Genomic DNA, 21,469 nt, shown 5'->3' with positions numbered 1-21,469 from the left:
TTTGTGCAATGTTCGTCCCGTCTGACCGTTGTCCATTAAGCCGTACGAAACTAGTGAAACTAGTGACTTGAAATTTAGAACATATATAGTCATGTATTAGCACGTGTTAAATAGATTTTCACGATACGCCCACTAAAGGCGTAACAAGTCGGATATATTACGAATCCGATTAGTCAAACTGCTAGAGAATTGTAATTTAGAACGTATACTCGCTTTGACAACCCAAGAACAATGAGATAAGGTGGGCGCTGCTCTAACTATGAAGAGATTTGTGAAGCAACTTGAAATTCCTAGGTTTGTGTATATCACGCGCATATCGAGTTTTTCTCACAAAATCGATAAATACTCCCGATAACTACTTTCGATGAAAGCCCTTATCGTAAACTAGTTATTTAATTAAATCTCATACGGCCTTAGAGCTAGAGTCTCCCAACTTTAAATCTAGATATCCTTATTATTGAAATATCAATTCTTCGTAGGATTCAAGGGATTTCGCAGTCGAGCAGTCTCGACTAGAGCTTTCTTACTTGTTTGTTTTAAATACTATTAGTGCTTGAGATTTGAAACTGCAAAAATGTACTCAGGTAAACAGCTCAAGATCAAAAGATATAGCTTAACGACTATAGGAGGTCAAATAGACTTGCTCAATTGATTTGATTGGAGGCGAGGAGCGTTCCTTTTTTTCCTAGTATTCACTTGCTTATATGATTGATTTTGATTTCAGAATGAAGACAATTTCCTGGAAACATCGGTTGGAATTCTGTTGGAAACGAATGTTATACCGCACTACGCTTGCAATGCGTACTTTAAAAAGGACTTTACTGCTGTGGACAATATGGTTGACATACGCTTCGAGGTCACCGACAATGGCGTGGTTAACAAGGTAATTACAACAACTTGCATTAATACAACTATTCATTAATGAATATTTATATTTTCCTCCAGCTGCAAATCGAATCCGATTGGCACACGGATCCCGCCTACTACATCAATGCCAATGGCAAGGTGCATACAACAATGCTGCCCCTCCAGCTGGCCTCCACCTCCATTGTGGTCACGAAGGGGCCCAGTCCGCAGCTGAATTTCGATCTGAATTTCCTCAGTCGCGATGGTCAGAGCATTGCCTACGGCACGCGCGCCAACAAGAAGCAGGATGTGTTCAATGTGGAGGTGTGGACGCCGTTGAAGAACTACCGCAACATCTCCATGCACGGCAGCATCGTGCGCAGTCCGCAAGATCCGCAGCGCTACGATGTGATGGGCAATCTGTATCGTAATATGGCCACCTATGATGTACGAGGCGTGGTTCGCATGAAGGACACGTTGCCCATAGATGTCACGTTGCGCGTTCAGCCCAAGTCCGGCGGTCGCGATGGCGTCATTGAGCTGAACGTCAATGAGGCGGGGCCGAGGAAAATTCGGTTCTCCTTTAGCACCATCGAAGACGGCAAGATGTGTCAGATATCTGGCGGATATAGCGCCGGCGACAGAAATGGGCCCATGGACTTCTCCGTGCTGGTTGAGAGCACCGAACCGGAAATCGCTCGCATTAATTTCTATGGCAATCTGAAGACCATGGAGCAGGGTCGCCTGGTCGGCGATGTTAATCTGCAGACCCCCTGGAAGCACCTGGGCATCGATTCAGTGCATCTGCACTCCGAGATTGGTGTACGTCCCGATGGCGGCAAGGTCGTGGGCGAGTATCAGATTGGAAAGTACATTGGACGCGGCAGCTGCTTGTGGTCCTGGATACTGGCCGAGAATATGCAGCTGGTGCTGGAGAGCTACATGGAGCGGCCCAAGGCCAAGCCGCGCATCGTGCACGCCAGCGCTAAATACCTGAATCCCGGCAAGAATTTCCTACAACTACAGTCAGGCGGTCGTCTGAGCGTCGACTCCAAGTGGAATCTAGATGTGAACGGAAGCTTGTATTACAAATCGACGGATGACCTCGAATTCGATGTGCTTACCCAGCTGCCATTGCCCGTGGGCGACATCCACAAGCTGAGCGGCAGCTATCGCGGAAATATCATTAGCAAACAGCTGAGCAGCCCGGAATTCGACTTCAAGGGCAGCTACGAAGCGCTGGAGGCTCAACGCAAGCTCTCGACGCACTTCAGCTATCACAACGATACCAAATCTCTGAAGGGTGTGGCTCACTTGGACTGGGGCGAAAAGCTGAATATTTCCATTGTCGAAGGCGTTTTCACGCTGCTGCAGAAGCAGAACAATCGCCGCGAATTCCAAGCGACGCTGACAACGCCCAAGTTCAAGGGCGAACACACATTCGGACTGAGCGGCCACTACGACAAGCCCAGTGCAGAGTATGTGAACCTGGTCTGTGCCCTGGATTATCCAGCGAGTCGTCGCCTCAGCGACTTGGACGTGACCTTCAGCTCGCTGACCAACATGCATGGTGTCATCAACTCAACGACGCCTTTCCTCAATGTCAGCTGGTTCAAAACAGATTTCGAATTCACCACAAAGAGGTAGGAGTAGAAATAGATTCCATATATGTATATGCATATAAGCTAATCATAAATCTCTTACGCAGTGGCCAGAGCTATCGTTATGTGCGCTGCCACTGGCCCAAGGACAGCGCGTTCTTCAAGCTGAAGAGCAACTACGACAGCGACAGCAGCAATCACAACTTGAATGGCAACATCGAGATCGAGGTGCCATTGACCACCAGACATCGTGCGGATATTGCTTACGGTCTGCAGGAACGCGCCAATCAGGATTCGGGCAATCTGAAGGTCGTCTATAATGCACAACAGATATTGGATGGCAAGTACAAGCGCGTGGAGCTGAAGAGGCATCCCATCTACAAGGACACCACGGACATTACGCTGGAGAACGATATGAAGCCGCTGGGCATACACTATGTCAGCTCCAGGGATATGCGCAATGCGGCCGAGCCCCGGGACATCAAGCACATCGAGGTCTTCGAGTTGCGCAACTCAAAGAACTTCAATCTGACGGGCGAGCTGCATGCGTTGACCACGGCAACGGCTCAGGAATTCAAGGTGGTGGCCGTGCATCCAAATCGGGCCGTTATCCTGACCACCCGGTACGAGAATGTCAATCCACATGTGGTCAAGCAGCATGCCAAGATCGAGCTATCGGAGACGGCCTGGATAGGCTACAACTTGGAAATGGGCAACTTTAGCACGGTGAGCAAAAACCTAGAGATAATGAAGCTATTACATTGATCTAATATATCATAATATTATATAGTTTTATTTCAATGCATGTAATAGGTAGTAAGTGGTGTGGCAGGCCCCATAGGGTATATATTCCTGATTAGGATGACGAGCTGAGTCATTTGCCTGTCTATGTTTTCGTTTAGTTAAATTCTTCAGTTGAAAATATAGTTAATTTATAAGATAATTTTTTCTTAAAAAAAAAAAAAAAAAAAAAAAAAAAAAAAAAAAAAAAATATTGAATGATTATCATAATGGAATCATATAGTGTATTACTAAATTTCATTAAAATCCATTAAGTAAAACAGAAATTATTAAAGGTTTTTTGTTTGGTTGTGAAAATACGAGCTCTAATATTTGTATAGGTTACATCAATTATAAAGGATTCCGACAATCTCCTAGAGTTCTCTTACTTGATTTTAAATTTAATTAAATTTCTCCTTGTATTTCCCTAGAACGGCAATGAATCCCAGCGTTACGCAATAGAAGTCTTTTATCCGAAACGCAATCTTTCGTCCTCTGGCTGGTATTATCTAACCGAGAAGCAGTTCAATGCTGATCTGCGCTTAAAGTGGGCTGGCACTGGTCCGCATGAAGAGTCCCGAAAGATTCGCAGCAACTTCCAGTGGAGGGCAGAGCCTTTGCGTAAGGGCGAACGGGATCATCAGACCTTTATCTGGACAGTGGCTCATCCGTACCTCGAGAAGGACGTCCTGTGCAGGGCCACGTACTATCGCGGCTTGCAGGATCTACTGAAAACTCATCTGACCATCGACTATTCGAAGAAGCCGGAACAGTTGATTACGCTGGGCGCTCATCTGCGCGATTTGTACAGCGAAAAGGGATTCACGAACTACACGCTGAAGATCTACGGCTATCATCCGGCCTCGGAGCTGGATGTGGAGATGAATGGCACGCTAGTGGCGCGTCCGTCGTACTATAAGACGGAGTCGACGGCGCACTACAAGCGCGATTATTCGCCCCTGTATGGCAAGTTCTTGGCTCTGCTGGATCTCAATAAACGGGAGCTGGAGTACGAGCGTCGCTCGCCGTACCGCGCGGTCCGCCTTTGGCTGCTGCCAACGGTGGAGTATCCCGTATATGGGCTGAATGCCACTATATGGGATACACCCGACACCAATCACACGGGCTATGTCTATGTGAATCTATTGGATCGCACCGCTCGCATGGACTTCAATCTGACTGAGGATGCCAGCCAGAATCTGCAAATGGTGGGCTATATACCCGATACGCGTAGTGGATATCTGGACATTTGGCGCAACTACGAAGAGATTCGCATCATTGATGTGAGCTCGTATCTGAAGATGAACCATTCCCGCTTGATCACTGGACGCTTCCATTGGCGTCCCAGCATTAGGGATGAGCTGCGTGAGAAAATCGAGAGCATTAGCAATTCGCTCTATAACTCCTTCTCGGACGGCATCGATTTCTGGATTAAGTCTCTATACACCGAGTCGGTGGACTCGTTGGGCGTCATCTGGAACACGGCCAAGGAGTACAACAAGCACTTCATTGACGACATCAGCCAACTGAGTGTATTGGAGGAGGATCTGAACGACCTGCGGCTCTTTGTCAATCAGTCGTACGAGGCAAACGATTTCTATATCAAGAATGTGGTCAACTTTACGCTGACCATATTGGACGAGCTGGCTATCAGGGATCACATCGAGTCGGTGCCCAAGATCTTCTCAGAGCTGTGGCACGCCATGGGTGATTCGGGCAAGGCGCTGCGCAACAGCATTGTCTGGCTGATCGACACCATTAAGGCGACCTACAACAATGTTCTCGATGCCATCACGCGCTTCTTCCATGGCGAAAGTCTAGCCTACATTTCGACGCTCATGGAGAAGGGCATCGAGAAGTATGACAAGTTCGTTAAGGAGCTGCACATTAAGTTCATTAAGTACATTGAGAACTTGTGGAATAAATTCTGGCGCCTCGCGGAGACCTATTGGCTGAGCGTACTGAAGCGCCTGGAGCCGCACATGTTCAAGATCATCAGCTTCATAGAGACGACCCTCTGGGATCTGAGCAAGGAGGTCTTTGACTTCATCTACAAGCGAACCAACGAGCTAGCTGAATCCCCCTATTTCAACAAGATGTCCAGCTTTACGGCGGATGTGGAACGCCTGTACAGGGATATCCAGGCGAACGATGCCATCACGAATATCAAAAAGTATTCGACGCTGGCCTGGAACTTCATCAAGGAGAAGTATTTCAAGCTGGTGCCATTTGGAGCTGAGCTGAATGAGGTGCTCACGGAAATCTGGCAGGAGATCAAGGAGCTGCAGAAGATCGATCAAGTGCAGATCGTGGTGCAGAAGTACAATGAGATTGTGGCCAAATTGGAATGGATTGCGGATGAGCTGCAGCTGGAGTATCGCCTCCATCAACTGTACGGCCTGTTGCGCAACAAGTTCCGCAACTATGCGCTGAATGCGCTGGAGACGGCCGACATGTACCGGGAGGCCAAGACGAAGTTCATCTTTGATCCGGAGGAGGGCATCATTGACCTGGAGCAGAAGCTGCCCATGTCCTGGCATGCCTTCAATGAGACGCCCAAGTTCGAGGAGATACCTGAATACAAAATGCTCGCCAAGGTGAACAGCTTCCTCAGCGAGACCAACTCCTCGATCATCATGAAACTGTACAACTTGAGAACCCATCTGGATCCCAACACCTGGCTGCCGCCCTACTATTGTATGTATGATCCGTGGACCGAGTGGGATCTATGATAATGTTTGTATTATATATATTTACAGCTCGTGCTCTACTCATTGACTCACGCCACTATATGACCTTCGATCAGCGCTTCGTGGGCCTCAATTTGAACTACGAGCAGCTGGCAACAGGGGGACGCAGTGGACGTTGCAGCTATTTGTTGGCACACGACTTCTTCAAGCGCAACTTTACGCTGCTGCTGGAACCTGCGGTGAGATGAAATACCTTGACAGATATTTTAATTATACTCATTCACGAGAGGGAAATGAGCATATCAGTTTTATGCTTACTCCATTCTGCTGTCCTTTTATACAACTTTGATTTTTGTTTTTTATATCACTGCAGACTCAACCCCCGTCTGGTCGTGGAACGGGCGATATATCCACGCGCAAGCTGAGCTTCATTGCCAATGGACAGCTAATTGAGATAGATCTTGGCACTGACGTAAGTCGAACACTTTCCAGCTGCTCTTCAGTTGCTTGAATTACTTTCTTTTGCCCATTAGCACATTAGCATCAATGGCAATCCGCAGCCCATATTGCCGCTTAAGCTGGGCTCTGTTAACATCTACCGTGAGCTGGACATTCTGTCCATCATCTCGGACACACAGTTCAGTCTGCATTGCAATGTGCAGTTCGATCTGTGCTGGTTCGAGGTGAGCGGCTGGTACTTTGCCAAGACAGCGGGATTGCTGGGCACGCTCAATAATGAGCCCTACGACGAGTACACCATGTCCAATGGCTTGATAACGGCCCAGACACAGCAGTTCACCGACTCCTGGAGTCTGCAGCGTTGCCAGCAGACGCAGCTGGCCAGGCCACTGCCCACGAGTCCGGAAGTCTTGCAGATATGCCACAGCTTCTTCCGTTCCGGCATTTTGTCTGCCTGCAGTGCTGTCGTTGATTCGGCGCCCTTCTATGAGATGTGCCTGGATCTGGGCATGAAATCCCAGCCCATACGCCCCGGCCATCCGGCCATCAAAGGCGCCTGTGCCGCTGCTCTGGCCTACATCGAGACTTGCACCACGTTCAAGGTGCCCATGCGTGTGCCGGATCAGTGTGTGTTGTAAGTGCAGAGCTGTTGCATCAATCCACAATTCTATCAAACTTAATTCATTGTAAACTCTTCAACAGCTGTCAGCTGGCCAATGGCTCCTATGTGCCGGAGGGCAAGTTTATCGAGCTCAGTGGTGCGGATATACCGCGCAGCAGCGATGTGGTCTTCATAGTGGAGGCCAAGTCCTGCAACCAGAATCTCAAGGAGACCAAGAGCATTATGAGCGTCGTGGCCAGCATTGAGGAGCAGCTGCAGGCGGCCAAGATAACCAACAATCGGTGAGCTATTTAGCCAAGACTTGGCTAGTAATTCTAAAGAGTTTAAAGTTTCTTAAGTATCCCAGATCCCAGATCATTTGGGCTGCAGGGTAGCCCCTAGTCGTTCAATCCAACTACAGTTTGCTTACTTGTTTAACTCTTATTTCACTTCCAGCTATGCGGTTGTGGCCTTTGGTGGCGTTGAGCCTTACGACAAGCCGCGCAGCATTATCTATGAGCGTAATGTGTTTACATCGAGGCCCGAGCAGCTGGCGGAATACTTTGCGCATATCAATACAGGCAATGGCACCAGCAAGGACATCCTGCTGGCCATTTCAGCCGCATCCCGTTTGAACTTCCGGCCGGGCGTATCGAAGACCTTCATTTTGCTCTCGTGCAGCAGCTGCTCGCCCAAGGACATGCGCTTCGATTACACCTCCATATTGCAGTTCATGCTGGAGGAGAGCGTCAATTTGCATATTCTGGCGGATACCGAGTTCGATTTTGAACGGACGAAGAAACTGCGTCACTTCTTTGGCTTGGACAAAAAGCTGGTCTACTCGAAACGCTATCCCGAGGGCGATGAGGAGACGCGCAGCCAGGTGCACATACCCAAGAGCAATTTGGGCATTTGCACATCGCTGGCGCTCGAAACGAACGGCTCCGTATTTAGTGCACGCAAATTGGCGCCGGAGCGCAAGTATCCGATTATGCGATTCGCCACCATTTTCGCCAAGCGTGTGGCACAGAGTGCCATGCCCGTCGATGCCCAGACCTGTGAGTGCTCCGGCCACAATTCGGGCGTGGCGTATGTAGCCTGCTCGCCGCAGGAGCTGCCTGATGAGAAGGGCAATCTGGATGATTATGTAAGTGGAGGCTAGCAGACATTAATTAAATTTTATTCTTGAACTTCTGTTGTCTCTTTTTATAGGACGTTTTCGACGACTGGGAATGGGAAGATGAGTTAGATAAAGAATCCTAAGCAAACGCATTTAATTAAGTTTGTATTCGATTAGTTAATTAGTTACACGATGTAAAGTTTTTGCCAAATAATTAAACATTTTGTAAAAATAAATAACATAATGACGAAAATAATGAGAAATTGCGTATTATGAAAAAGGAAAAGTTATTAACCAATCGGGAAAATGCTATCAATTTTGCAAATCAAATGTCAGTTCGGGCTTGGAATTTGTGAAGTAAATAAACAAACAGGATGCAAGCAGACGGTCCAGGAATCTGTTTACACCGGAAGTGCGTAAATAAATTTAATGAAGGAAGCACTTCCGGGTCGCTTAAGCTCTCATTTCTGGCCGGACAGATCTTAACCGTTACAGACTTCTTTTTCTGGGATTTCTTTTTAACATTTTGGGTTTACCTCATACCTTCGGGCTCTTGTAACCCTTAGAGAGAATATTTGTGAAGGAAAATGTACTATACCATAAGACAGTCTGCTATCTGCTGGCGGTGAAATTTTACTTACAATATTTGTTTTGTTTATTCATAAAAAAATACATAAAATAAATGATTTAAAATTATAAAAATTCAAAAAAAATTTTTTTTTAAATAATAACTCAATTTATAGAAATCCATAATACAAAAGGTTTGAAATTATAAAAAATGAAAAACAAATAAAACTAAAAAATACGTAAAAAAAAAAATAAAAATAAAAATATAAAAAAATATGTACATATTTTTATAAAACATTAAAAAACAAAATAACTTAAATTAATTTAAATAAATAATGAACAGCAAATAACTAAATAATTTAAAAAAATAAATAAATAAATAAAAATATAAAAATTTTGTAAATTTTTTAAGCAAACCTTAAAAAAGAAAATTGCAGTTCATTTAATAATTTCCTCGCCGAAACTTCATTTGTAGTTCCTCAATGTGCCGACTCGTATTCATAATTCTATGTTAGGCGGCCCAGTGATTAGTGTTTCTTTCTTACGTCATGGCCAACCAGTTTTTGCAGTGCCCTGGAGCAGCAGTGGCAGCAACTGCGCCTTTGCCCACGGCGCAGCAAAGTAATGCAAAGCCCATTTCCTAGACAACAACAACAACAACAACAATTGGTGGAACTCGCGAAAAAAGTGGTCTGACTGGCTGCAGTGGAGCGTTGGCTCTTGGTGACTCTCACTTTTCGCCAGCGCGTGTTACGGTTGACGGAAGCGAGCGCAGAACTCAAGTACGTGTAACAACCTTAACCCCAAAGCTAGCATAGGTCCAGATTGTGCCAGGAGGCAGGGTGGAGCAGGGTGGGGCTAAGCACCTGAAGCCATTCACTTTGGGATTGCAAGTGAGACAGCAAGAGAGAGAGAGAGAGAGAGAGAGAGAGAGAGATAGAGGGAGGGAGAGAGAGAGAGAGTGGAGGGATACTTGATACCCACTTGAACCCAATTTGTTGTTATAACATTTGCTTGGAAAAGCACAATGAAAATTATGCGATCCGAATGGTAATGCAATACTTTCTATTTCAATGTTATGGTTACATCAACTAAAGACCTGACCAATAGCATTGGGCAAATCTTTCACTTTTGGCCAACGCGCCGACTATAAAAGTCGACGGATCCATTGCAGCTACTCGTATTGCTCAACCGTTATTCGCCGCGTGTGCATCCAACAAATAAACACAATCTCAGCTCAGAAAATGTGGTTACTCGTAAGTGCATCCGAAACGAATGTCTCTTTGAGTGGACTCTACAGTTTTGACTCCTGCACAGCTTTTAGTCTGCGGCATGTCGCTGGCCCACGCCTCGCATCACTCTGCTGAAGGACACTACGAGGGCGGGAGTGGAACAGGCGGTACGGGTATCGGTAGTGGCACGGGCATCGGAGACTATCACAGCCAGCATACGCCCACCACATACTCGGAGACATCGAAGCACGTGCCCGTCCATGTCATTGAGAAGGTGCCGCTGCCCATACCACATCCGGTGGCTGTTCAGGTGGCTCAATCTTAACTCAATATCAAAAGAATTGAATTTTATTTTAATCTCACACTCCACTTCTAAGGTGCCCAATGTGATACGTCTGCAAATACCCGAGCCGTACGCTGTTCATGTGCCGGTGCAACAGGAAATACAAGTGCCAGTTTACAAAATAGTTCCCGAAATAACTGAACGCAAAATTCCGTACACTGTAGAGAAACCCTATCCTGTGGAAGTGGAAAAGCCCTATCCCGTCGAAGTGATCAAGCACATCAAAATCCCAGTTCCTAAACCATATCCCGTGCCCTACACCATCTACAAGCATGTCCTGCACAAGGAGCACGGCTGGTAAAGCCCCCAACAGGTGTTGAACTTAGTTATAGAACCTATGGCAGCGAATTTCTTGAGCCAGTATTAAAGATTTTTTTTGTATGGAAATGGAAAATGTAGTTTATCTAGATGTTGATTTGGGAGTACTTTAAATTGGTGTTTTATATAAGGAAATATATAGAGACGGGTAGCATAAATCTCACTTATATTTCTGCATATGCAGGTAAGGCTTTCCTCTTAGTTAAGTTATTCACATTAAAGCTTATCTGAAAGCTCTGATTGCTTGCTATAAATAAAAATCCTTTAACACATTCCCAGCTGCAATAACATAGACCCCCCTAGTTAAAAATTTCCCTACAAATCCAATGAGCAAACCCATACAAAAATTAAGTTTCTAAAAGCTAAACGAAAAAGCTGCACACACGAAAGCTCGCAAGCTTACATTTCAACTGTAATTGTTAAGCTTTCGGTATAAAATGGCGCTCTTCATAATAAATTGACGCATTACCGCAAAAGTGTGGCAAGTAACGGCAAGCACAAAGGTGCGTACATTCACACCCACACACTGCCTCTCGCTTTCCTTCTCTCTCTCTCTCTCTCTCTCTGCATCTGTCTCACTCTCGCACACGCACACATGTGCATACACGTGCTCTGTGTGCGCTTGTAAGTTCGTTAAACTTTGTTGAATCTTGCCTTGTCCATGGTTACAGCTATTCTTCCCTTTAGCCGATGACGTGCTCGAAATGTGCGCACACTCAACCCAGGTCTCCGTGTGGGCCTTTCCAGACCCCTTCTTAGAACCGTCCCTTCCCTGCTCCCACCACCGATGAAAGACTAGGGATGTGCAGCGATGTTAAATATCCCTCATACGTCCTTGATGGAGGCAATCGCTTATCGTCTTTAGCTTTCAGCCAAGTTTTTCCATTGACAGTCAGATGGCAGTCAAAGCCGTCATTGAGTCTCCTACATATGTTGCCTACTCGAAGGTGCACTCATGCTTTATGCTCTAATCAATGCATCTGTCAAGCAATTCATTCAGTCGGACAGTCACTCGCCCAGTTGAGCCAGTCTGTCAGTCTATCAATCACTCAGCCAGTGCTCAATTATTGATGCACGACCTGTACGAAATGTATCCAATGCGTTGCTCACGTTGTGCACACACCTTGTTTGCCTACGTGCTCAAAAGATAATGCTTCTGTCAAAGACGTACTTACACTTGTATATGCACTCGCACTCATTTCGTCTCTCCTTGCAGAATCAACTATAATTCCTGAGTAGATAAATTCCAATCAGAAGCTAAGGACATTAAAGTATATTTTATAACTTTTTAATTAGTAATTAAATTAATTAATACGATATTTTTGAGATTGGAAATGTATAGAATATAAGATATATATGTAGATGTGTTAAATAAATAAAAAAAATATTAAAATAAATAAGTAAATAAAGAACATTAAAATAAATAAATAAATTACCAAAAATATTTATTAAATATTTTAGCAACTCTATTATAAACTCTACTAAATATTTACTTACAAATTTCTTACTTTTCAAAAGCATTATATATTTATTTAAATGCTTCTCAGCAGTGGATCAAATTATTTTAATTATTTAGTATTTAGTAACTAAAAATAATTCTTGTTTAGGAAACAGAAACAAATTTGATACATCATGAAGATTTTTTATATAATTATACGCTGAACCCCTTGAAAATGGGAAATAAGGCATAAGTTATATATCCGAATTATCATTGACTTTTCTCATGTTTATTAATTATGCAGAAATTGACATTTTCACATTTTACCTATGCATCGGATGAGCATTTAATGATTTCAATGGGCATAATTCAATTGATTGTTGCATTCGTCAAATCGTTTGGAAAATTGCCTAATTGACTATTCAAATAATGGTAGAACGAATAATGCATTAATTTATGTGTGTGGTCAACTGAGTACAAAATGGACAAAATGTGGTTTACATAATAGACAGGAGTTTGCAGCTTTGGCATATAATGCGCAGATGGGCATAAATATCATGAGAGCGATTGACCACAATATAAAACAATATTCATGAACTTGAGCTACTGGGAATACCCTTAATGAGACGAGTTTAGTTGCACGCGTACGGTAGCTAAATATGAAGCATTAAATATTTATTAAAATGTTTGGCAATAGTCCAAGAAAAATAATACTTACTTTTTAATTATAAATAATCTTTAAAATTATTTAAGAATATGTTTGATAGCAAATCAAACACATTTATTGAGAGGAGTTTACTTTATGCATATATACAAAAATATTTAATAAACACTGAATAAAAAATATTTGTTTTTCACAGTGAACTTAGTTAAAATTAAAACAAGTATATATATAAATTTTTTTATCCAACAATGTTTGTATGAATATATAAGTTTTATATGAACATACAGCTGTACAAATCTTTGCGCTTTGATATTTGTAAGCATTATTAATAAACAGTTAGGTATTTCCCTTAACAGTTCTTCAGCCCTAACAAAATGCATCTCTTTTGGCATATAAAATACAAATTGAGCTGTTGCCACATTTGGTATTACAAAGATCCCAAAGCGCTTAGCCAATGAGTTGGCAGCTCAAACCCAGTCGGGCAGATAAATTTAAAAGACTAAGCGCACGGGATTATTAAAAGAAAGCCATACAAAAAAGCAAATAAATAAATAAAACATAATAAAAAATACATGTATATACATAGGTATATATCTATATATATATATATATATATATATATCTATATATATATATATATATATATATATATATATATATATATATATATATATATATATATATATATATATATATATATATATATATATATATATATATATATATATATATATATATATATTGCGGAATTTGCGGCACATGTTTGGTTGGCAAAAGTTTTTTTACAGCGCAAATATTTCGTGGAATTAATTTAAGCTAATTGATTTTTATGCCAGAAGCTTTGCACGTGCCTCCATTGAAATTTATGTACGCCTGGCAGAAAGCTGCCTGCCTCCTGCCCGCCAACCCGCCGCCCTTCCACCAGCCTGATAGATAGATACAAACAGGCAGTTGAAACGGATGCTTGCCAGTCAAATAGTCAAACATATCGACAGGCGGAGGTAGCCAGACAAACAGACAGACAGATAGATATACCCAAAGACGCACAGAGTGAGAGAGAGCGAGAGAGAGAGAGAAAAAGTCAGAGCAGACTGTGAGACGGACAGAAGGATGCGATTGCGTTGGGTGCTGAGCTGTAATGAAATAAATTTCCTTTTCAGCTACATATATACACACTAACGATACACATACACACACAAACACACGCTGTGTACACACACATGTGTCAACTGTCTTTGGCAGGTGGAGCACGTCCTGCCGCTATGTCGTCTTCTCTGTGGCTGTGCTTGACTTTGATGAACTTCCTTGAGGATAGCTGGGATATAAATAGCAGAACAGTGTGTCCCAAAAGTATACAGCCAGCCAGCCAGTCAGCCAGCACTCAAACCCGTCTAAAACTAGCTCAACAAAAAAGAAGCAAAGAAAAAAATAAATAAATAAAAATAAAAAGAAAAGAAAATATCGCAAAAATATTATTAACGGCAAATTAACTAATTGCTCAGTGAGCGTTGAGCGTATTAATTATTATGGAAAAATTGCCAACACATTGTGTGTTATTTTTAACCATGTCAAAGCGAGCACCTGCACTCGACTCGCCACGCCCCCTTTGACATGCACATCCCCATTTGCCTAGATTCGAGATACTGTTTGTACGCGTCGGCTGCCTAATGAACTGTTAAGTGGTGTGAATCCAAAGAGTCCTTTGATGCTCAGCTCTGCTCCTCGGTGAAATTTGTGATAAAGAAAATCTCACAAATTTATTGATTATATAATTTTTGTTGCTCCTCTTACCGCATTTGGATGCGATTTAGTACTCAGCGAGCATTTGCCGAGCCAAAAAGTTTGCCATGTTGAAACATTTTGTTTTCTGTCTCTCTAATTAGTTTGTAAACTGTCTTTGTCACATGTTCCCCGAATCTGTTTCACAACAAACTTTCCTTTGTCAAATGTAACTAGTTTGCGAGCTGAATTAATGTACATTTGGGGCTTAAGTACTCTGCATTTATTTGGCATTACGTTCAGTTACGTCGTAAACGGCGGAAAACAAGAGAAACTCTTACAAATTTATGTTTGCTGCGTTAGGTTAAAATAAACCAAAAACAAGCCAATTAGTTGAAATAATGATTGTCGTTGTCGGAAAGAGATATTTGCCTTAAATGGGTGTCTCATTATATAAGGGAAATTTGTGTAGCTTCCTTCTGTTGACGTGCGTGTAACTGGCCGAAGAAGCCGTGGTAAATTCTAGTAGGTCTATACATATATGTATGTATGTATATTTCTCATTTTTATCAACCAGCAAATTTATTTAGCACTACTCATGCCCGATATATTTTATGTAAAATATTATTTATATAGCTTGTAATATAATATCTGATTGTTGAACAAATTTTAAATCTTCGCTCTTATAATAATTAATAAAATTAAAAATAAAATCAATTAAAATAATCTATCAGTATTTATTGCATAGAAAAATAAAATAAATTAAGTTTAATTAAATTAAACTGTTCTATCAATTTTTTTTTTGTATACATATTAGCATACAAAACATAAATGATAAAAATATAAAATAAGTATAAAAGTGAATAGTAATATAAAAAATTAATTAATGAAAATAATTAATTAATTTAATTAATTAAAATAAACATAAAGTTTAATTTAATATATATTTAATTCATATACAATATATAATTTACCATAGCCTGTAGCGTGAAATGTTAATTGAATGAAAGCTATAAGAAGAGTATTTATTTTTATGGTATTATTTTTTTATGCTCCTTGCTTGTGCTAAGAAAGCTATATAACGAACAATATCTTATCAAGTGAAAACCATATGCTAAATAAAGAGAACTAAATAAATAAATACTGATACTTAAACCTATTTTAGTTTTATGGCAATTAAAAGTATTCAATTTATAAATGTAATTATCAATAGCATTCATAATTTCATGCCTTTTATCTAAAGTAGCATATAAAAGTACTGAATTCAGTATGAGACTCGAGACTCGAGCTATATTCCACATATATATATTTATATTATTTATTCATTGAGAAAGTCATCTTCAAGTCATGCTAACTGCAGCTGCACAAGTCACAGATTTATTATGCTTAAATCTCAAGAGTGAAAGAAAAAACTGCAGTAGCTGGCACAATGCAAAAACTAACGAAACTTTTCATACTCCACTTATATATGCTCTCTCTCTATCTCTCTCTATGGCTACCTGAGATTGTTCTACGAATATTATATGACCACTTGTGATACGAAACTGTCAAAACGGCGTCCCAATGCTCGCTGCCTGTGTTTGGTCAGAAAATATAAAACTATAAATAGCTGCGATGCTTCGGTACTTGAAGCCAGAAGCGACATAAAAATGTGCAAAAATATAAATCAATGGGGACCAGCTTGCCTAATCCCAAAGACCAAAAATAACAACAACAAGAAGACAAAGCACAACATAAAGAAGCAGAGGCAGAAGCAGAAGAAGACGAAGAACAGCAATAATAATACCTAATGACAAATCCCCAGGCGCTAGCCAACAAGAGGCTGGGCCGGCCGGGGCATGTCAAAGTGGTAGGCCATTAAAGTCATAAAAGTCGCGTGGACTAAATTAGAAAGAATTTTCTTGTTGCTGTTGTAGCTACGTTGTTGTTGTTGTTGTTGTTGCTGCTGTTGTGACTGGACCGCGGCTTTGCCAGCCGCTCTTATTCTTGATGTACATAATTTTAAATGACTTTCAGAAGACGACCTAAAACAGCATTCGGGTGTATACACACACACACACACACACACACACACACACACACACAGACACACAAACACACAGGCACAGCATGCAGCTGGCTGAAAGCCCAAAGTAACAGATAAGATTAGACGCCCAAGCCCAATGACAACAGGCGGCATTCGTCAAGATGGCGCAAGCGACACACCGAGCAACAGGAATTGAGGTAGGGAGAGCGAGCAACAGAGAGAGAGAGAGAGAACGAACAAGCGAGCGAGCGAGCGAGATGGCGGCAGGCTGAGGGCTCTTGGGAGGCGCCACCACGCCCGCTTTGAGTGTGCGCGCTCGTATATGCCGTAAGCGAGTCAAGGTTAAGCCCCAAAATTGCTCAGCTGCCGTTGAAGGCAGCCGCACAGCAGCAGGAGAAGCAGCAGGAGCAGAAGCAGGAGCTTCACCGACTCCTGTGGCTGGGGTGGATGCTAAACGTAGAAAAGATAAAAATTTTCGAGCTTGGCGCGTGGCAAGGCGAACAGCTGGTTGCCTCGTAATGATTACGAGACTTGTGCTGCACAGCAACAACAACAACAACAACAGCAACAACAATGCCAAACAAATACAAATACAAATAAAGCGAAAAGGTGCTGCTCAACACTGGCACAGCCTCTTGAGCTTGTGGAAAAATATGCGTACACGGCCCAACGCCCATCAATCCGCCGCAGCATTGGCATTCCCATTCCCATTCCCCCTCCGGTTCCCATGCCCATTTGGCACTTTATCATTGGCACATCGTTGGGAAAGTTGGACAGTATTTATTGAAATTATGCCAAGAGAGAAGCAAAAATTTCATTCTTCTTTTGTCTGCGCCTCCACTGAACCAATAAAGTGTAGCATTTACGATGCTGCCTAGAAGTAGACAATGATTTCGTTTCCTGCCGCTTCGTCATCCCTGCTCCCCTCACCCAGACATCCATTGGCAAGGCGCTTTAATAAGCACGGAAATGGCTCAACCGTCGTATACTTATTATAATAAATACGTCATAAAATATAATGGACGTGCCGCTGCGGCCGCCGCTTGATATATTCGTAATATGTAAATCTGGCTGCCGTTGGGGAAATTTTGCACTTTTTGGATAAATATATTAAGCGAAAAAATAAAAACATAATAATCCCTAGCTTGGCCAATGGCATACGCTAGTCAAGTCGAAGCTTATGTTTGAATAGCTCTTGAGCTTAACTTCAAGAGTAACTTAGATATTGAATTGAATTTAATTAAGAATTTGAGAGAATGTTCTTAAGTTTACTATCGGTACAGGTCATTATGAAGTTATTTTTTGCCTTTGACTTTATTAAACTATTAGATATAAGCATTAATTTGTGAATGGTTGTCTGTATATGTGTGTGTGCATCCAGCAGGATTTTCATCTGAAATCTAGATTTTATTCTAATTCAATTATATATGACAGAATATTTTTTTCAGATTGCTCCGTCGTAAAGGCGATTTAATCCTATTAGCCTTCGCCTGTTGTTTTTGTTGTTTTTGCATGCACAGAGAGTTTATCCGCTTATCTGCAGCTGTGTTGCCCAATGAGTTCTGTGACTGAATGAATCCTTTTTTTTTTTGGCACTGAATTCTTATCAAATCAGTCAGCTCCAGTCCAGCTTTGTTTTGCAAAATTCAAATTTTGTTGATGGCAGACAGAGATAGTTTGGATTATGTTAATCTATTATTATTTTTATAGTTGTTGAGAATCATTCGTCATTTAGTACTATTTTTTGTTCATTTAATTTTTATTAGCACAATATCAGCTGATATCCAAGTTTTTCTACTATCTATATTATTAATTGAATTATCCAATATGTCTATGAAGTATGCCAGAAGCGGGGCGTAACTAAACGAACGGAAAAGTTCAGCTATCGCTAATACTATTATTTTTTGTGGAAAATAAAGCAATATAGCTATTTAACACTAGTATCATGTGTATATGGGGAGATGAAGGAATTTCAAATTTTCATGGTGTAAATCATTATCAAGCTCTAGTAAAGTTCTTCAGAGTTCCAGAGTCGTTAAGTCAGCTTGTACAAGTGGCTAAGCCACATCACATTTGATATTTTCCTATTCAATTTAGCTATCCTGTTAGATATCTTGTAATTTTCTGGAGAGAATACTAACTAAATTACGGTATTCTGTCAATTTAATCATTTTAAAAGCTTCAAATGAATACAATTTTAAAGTTTTTTCTGTCTATATATTAATGTCTTTCAACTGTTTAAAGTATCCACTGTGATTTCTTTCTCTCGGGCTAGGTTACCTAGCTCCGTATGGCTGTGAATACCAGCATGAACTATGAATCGATTTAATGGAAACTCAGACATCACAGTTATTACACACAGCCATCGACTTTTATTCTCAACAATCATAATAATCATCGTAGAAATAATTGTATTTAATGTATTTATCAAGCTTATAATATAGAAATTTCCTAAATTTATCAAATATTTAAATCTGTGATGAATGTGTAAGAGCCGAAGGTTTATATGTGTTTTATATGTGTTTTTTCTAAAATTTGCCATAAAAACATACTTGAAATTGATATTTTGCTTATTGTTTTGTACAAGACAAATTGCAAATAAAAAAGTAAAGAAAAAAAAAATTAAATTGATATGGAAATCTATGAATTTAAATAATATATATAATAAATAAATGTATTTTTCAAAATTAATAACATCTGTACTTCTGGTATTGGCATTTCTGGACCTGTATGACTCGAATACATATACAATATGTTTTATAATGATTTACTTCAATTTGTAGTTTGAACATTCTAGAAATTGAAGAGAAAACAAATAAATTTGTAGCTTAACAATTTATTGCCAACATTCAACAATTGCTTAACTTTTGCCACGCTCAATTCTCTTCTCAGACACGCACACACACACACACGGGGAACACATCCGTTTGCTTGTTGTTGCATATATTTTTCCTGTCTTTTTTTTTTTTTTTTGTCATTGTTTGGATTTCTTGCGAAACGTATACGGAACACCCGTGGGGCGACACATAGCCGAAATCTGGCGCCACGTTGCTGTTGACTGTTGTCAAAAATGTGTCGGGTCTTTTCCATTTCCATTTCCATTTTCATTTTGATTTCAGTTTCAGTTTGTTGCGACTATCTCGCTATGTATCTGGCTAACCCTCTCTCTCTCTCTTCCTCACTCTCTCTAAGCTCCTATATCTCTCTTTATTTATGTCATTGTCTTTGTCAGGCCGAGTTGCGTGCCAAAATAGAAAAATATATAAAAGCGTAATGTGCAAGTGAAAGTAAATAAATCAAATAACAAATATATATGTATATGCAAGTATATACAAACGTATATAATGTATGTGTGTATGGGTACATGCATATTTATATTATGTGCGTGTGGCACATGTAATGTCTACGTGTTTGTCATATTTAAATATTTTTTGTTAAATGAGGGGCACATAAGAGCTTCACATCCCATTTCTACCGCATCAAGGACCACCAATATGAAGTGCGGCATTATCATTTAGATATTTGCATATGATGTATGTGTATCTGTATCTCTCTGCATGCATGTTTCCAATTGCGCGTGTGTGTGTGTGTCTGTGTGTGTCTTTGTGCTTGCGTTGCGATGGAATTAAAAGGCAACCTTGAAAATGCCAGACACGTTTTCATATATTTGGCACAAGATAAATGTTTCACACACACACACACACAGATACATACACAAAGGCAAATACACGCACACACCACGTAGTCCCGACTTGTGGCTTAAATATAGATGTTAAAGGTAAAGCACAGTTTTGCGGTTTTTTCGGCTCTTTCTGTTTTTGGGTTTTCGGTTTTGTGGGCTACAAGTTTGCAGTCTTTGGCAATGAGCAATGCTGCCAATTTAACGTTTGAGCGGCTTTCCGAGTGCCTTTCATTAGTTTATTTAGGCAGTGAAGCCATGAAGCACATTTCATTTCAAAAATTATATAGTATTGAGAATTGGAATTTATAGAGCCTTACAGAGTTGCATAAAAAAATCTTTTATGAATTAGAAGGAAGCTCAACGATAAGAAAATGATTGATCTAATAAATAAATAATTTAAAAATTATTAATATTGACTAAATTTTTAACTCATAGAAACATTTCAGAAATATATATTTATATATATTTGAGAATTTCTATTTCCTTTATAATTTATGTGAAAAAAAAAAAAAAATACATAATAGCGTTTCTCGTGCCGACATTAGTTTTGTGTTAATATTTTAATATACATTCACTTTAAATTTAGTTCGTAATAAAAATTGTCTTATAAAAAGGTTATCTTCTCTATTTATCTTATGAATAATATATGTAAGAAATATTTTTTTAAAGAAAATTTTCCATAATTAACTAAACTTTGTCGATTCTTAAAATAAATTTTAGCAAAAATAATGAAAATGTAAAAATTGTATATAAATTATATAAATTTAAAAAGAGTAATATCATACACAGTTTTGCAACGTTATTTTAAAATGTTAATAAAAGTATTTTTTCTTAAAAGTATTTTTTTTAATATAATATAAATGAAAAAAAAGAAAAAGAATATATATATATATATTATTTTATTAATTTTTTTTTTTCATTTATATTATATTCGAAAAATAATTTTAAGAAACTTTATATTGTCTTTTTATTTTATTTTATTTTTTTTTTATTTTAGTATCTGAGAAGAATAGAAACAGTTTTAAGATCACGTATCATAAATATCAGGAAATTTATTAAAAAATTACAATTTAAAATTATATAAATGGATATAAACTATCTAAATTCTTTGGGTTTTCAATCGTGTTTAACAAATAAATTTAAACAAAGCTGAAGAACTTTTGATCTTTAATCGCCAGAAGCTATAACAATTTGAGAAGTCTACGAAATAGCAATAGCTATTTAAAGATGGCATTACTACATAATTTCCTTTAGATTCAGTGCTGCATTAAAAAAATGTAATTCTTTAACCATTTCTATGCTCAAATACCAATACTAATTTAATACTGCAAGGCATCAACTGAAACAATTCGAGCATGAAATTTTCTAATAAATTTCGAAGAG

General features: G+C 40.0%; 2 protein-coding genes across 2 annotated transcripts in view; both read left to right on the top strand.

Annotated features, from left to right (window-relative positions):
- The window catches only part of Apoltp (Apolipoprotein lipid transfer particle), a 31,535-nt gene extending 23,175 nt beyond the window's left edge, over positions 1–8,360 (top strand). Inside the window, exons 12-21 of the mRNA XM_018003469.2 lie at positions 725–883; positions 946–2,489; positions 2,555–3,173; positions 3,659–5,924; positions 5,987–6,156; positions 6,291–6,389; positions 6,451–7,010; positions 7,079–7,279; positions 7,434–8,124; positions 8,190–8,360. Of these exons, the coding sequence (XP_017858958.1) occupies positions 725–883; positions 946–2,489; positions 2,555–3,173; positions 3,659–5,924; positions 5,987–6,156; positions 6,291–6,389; positions 6,451–7,010; positions 7,079–7,279; positions 7,434–8,124; positions 8,190–8,240 (6,360 nt within the window). The 3' untranslated portion in view covers positions 8,241–8,360. The remainder of the gene's footprint in view (positions 1–724; positions 884–945; positions 2,490–2,554; positions 3,174–3,658; positions 5,925–5,986; positions 6,157–6,290; positions 6,390–6,450; positions 7,011–7,078; positions 7,280–7,433; positions 8,125–8,189) is intronic.
- Positions 8,361–9,839: 1,479 nt separating this feature from the next.
- Positions 9,840–10,626, top strand: LOC108609568 (uncharacterized). Its single transcript, XM_018001288.2, has 3 exons — positions 9,840–9,920; positions 9,982–10,206; positions 10,274–10,626. Exons 1-3 carry the CDS (start codon positions 9,909–9,911, stop codon positions 10,538–10,540), a joined length of 504 nt encoding a protein of 167 aa, XP_017856777.1. The 5' UTR covers positions 9,840–9,908; the 3' UTR covers positions 10,541–10,626.
- The last annotated feature ends 10,843 nt before the right edge of the window (positions 10,627–21,469 follow it).

The sequence above is a fragment of the Drosophila arizonae genome, chromosome 3 (genome assembly GCF_054131065.1).
Source record: "Drosophila arizonae isolate 15081-1271.41 chromosome 3, UAZ_ARI_1.0, whole genome shotgun sequence".
Lineage (NCBI taxonomy): Eukaryota > Metazoa > Arthropoda > Insecta > Diptera > Drosophilidae > Drosophila > Drosophila arizonae.
This window is presented reverse-complemented; position numbering and strand designations above follow the sequence as displayed.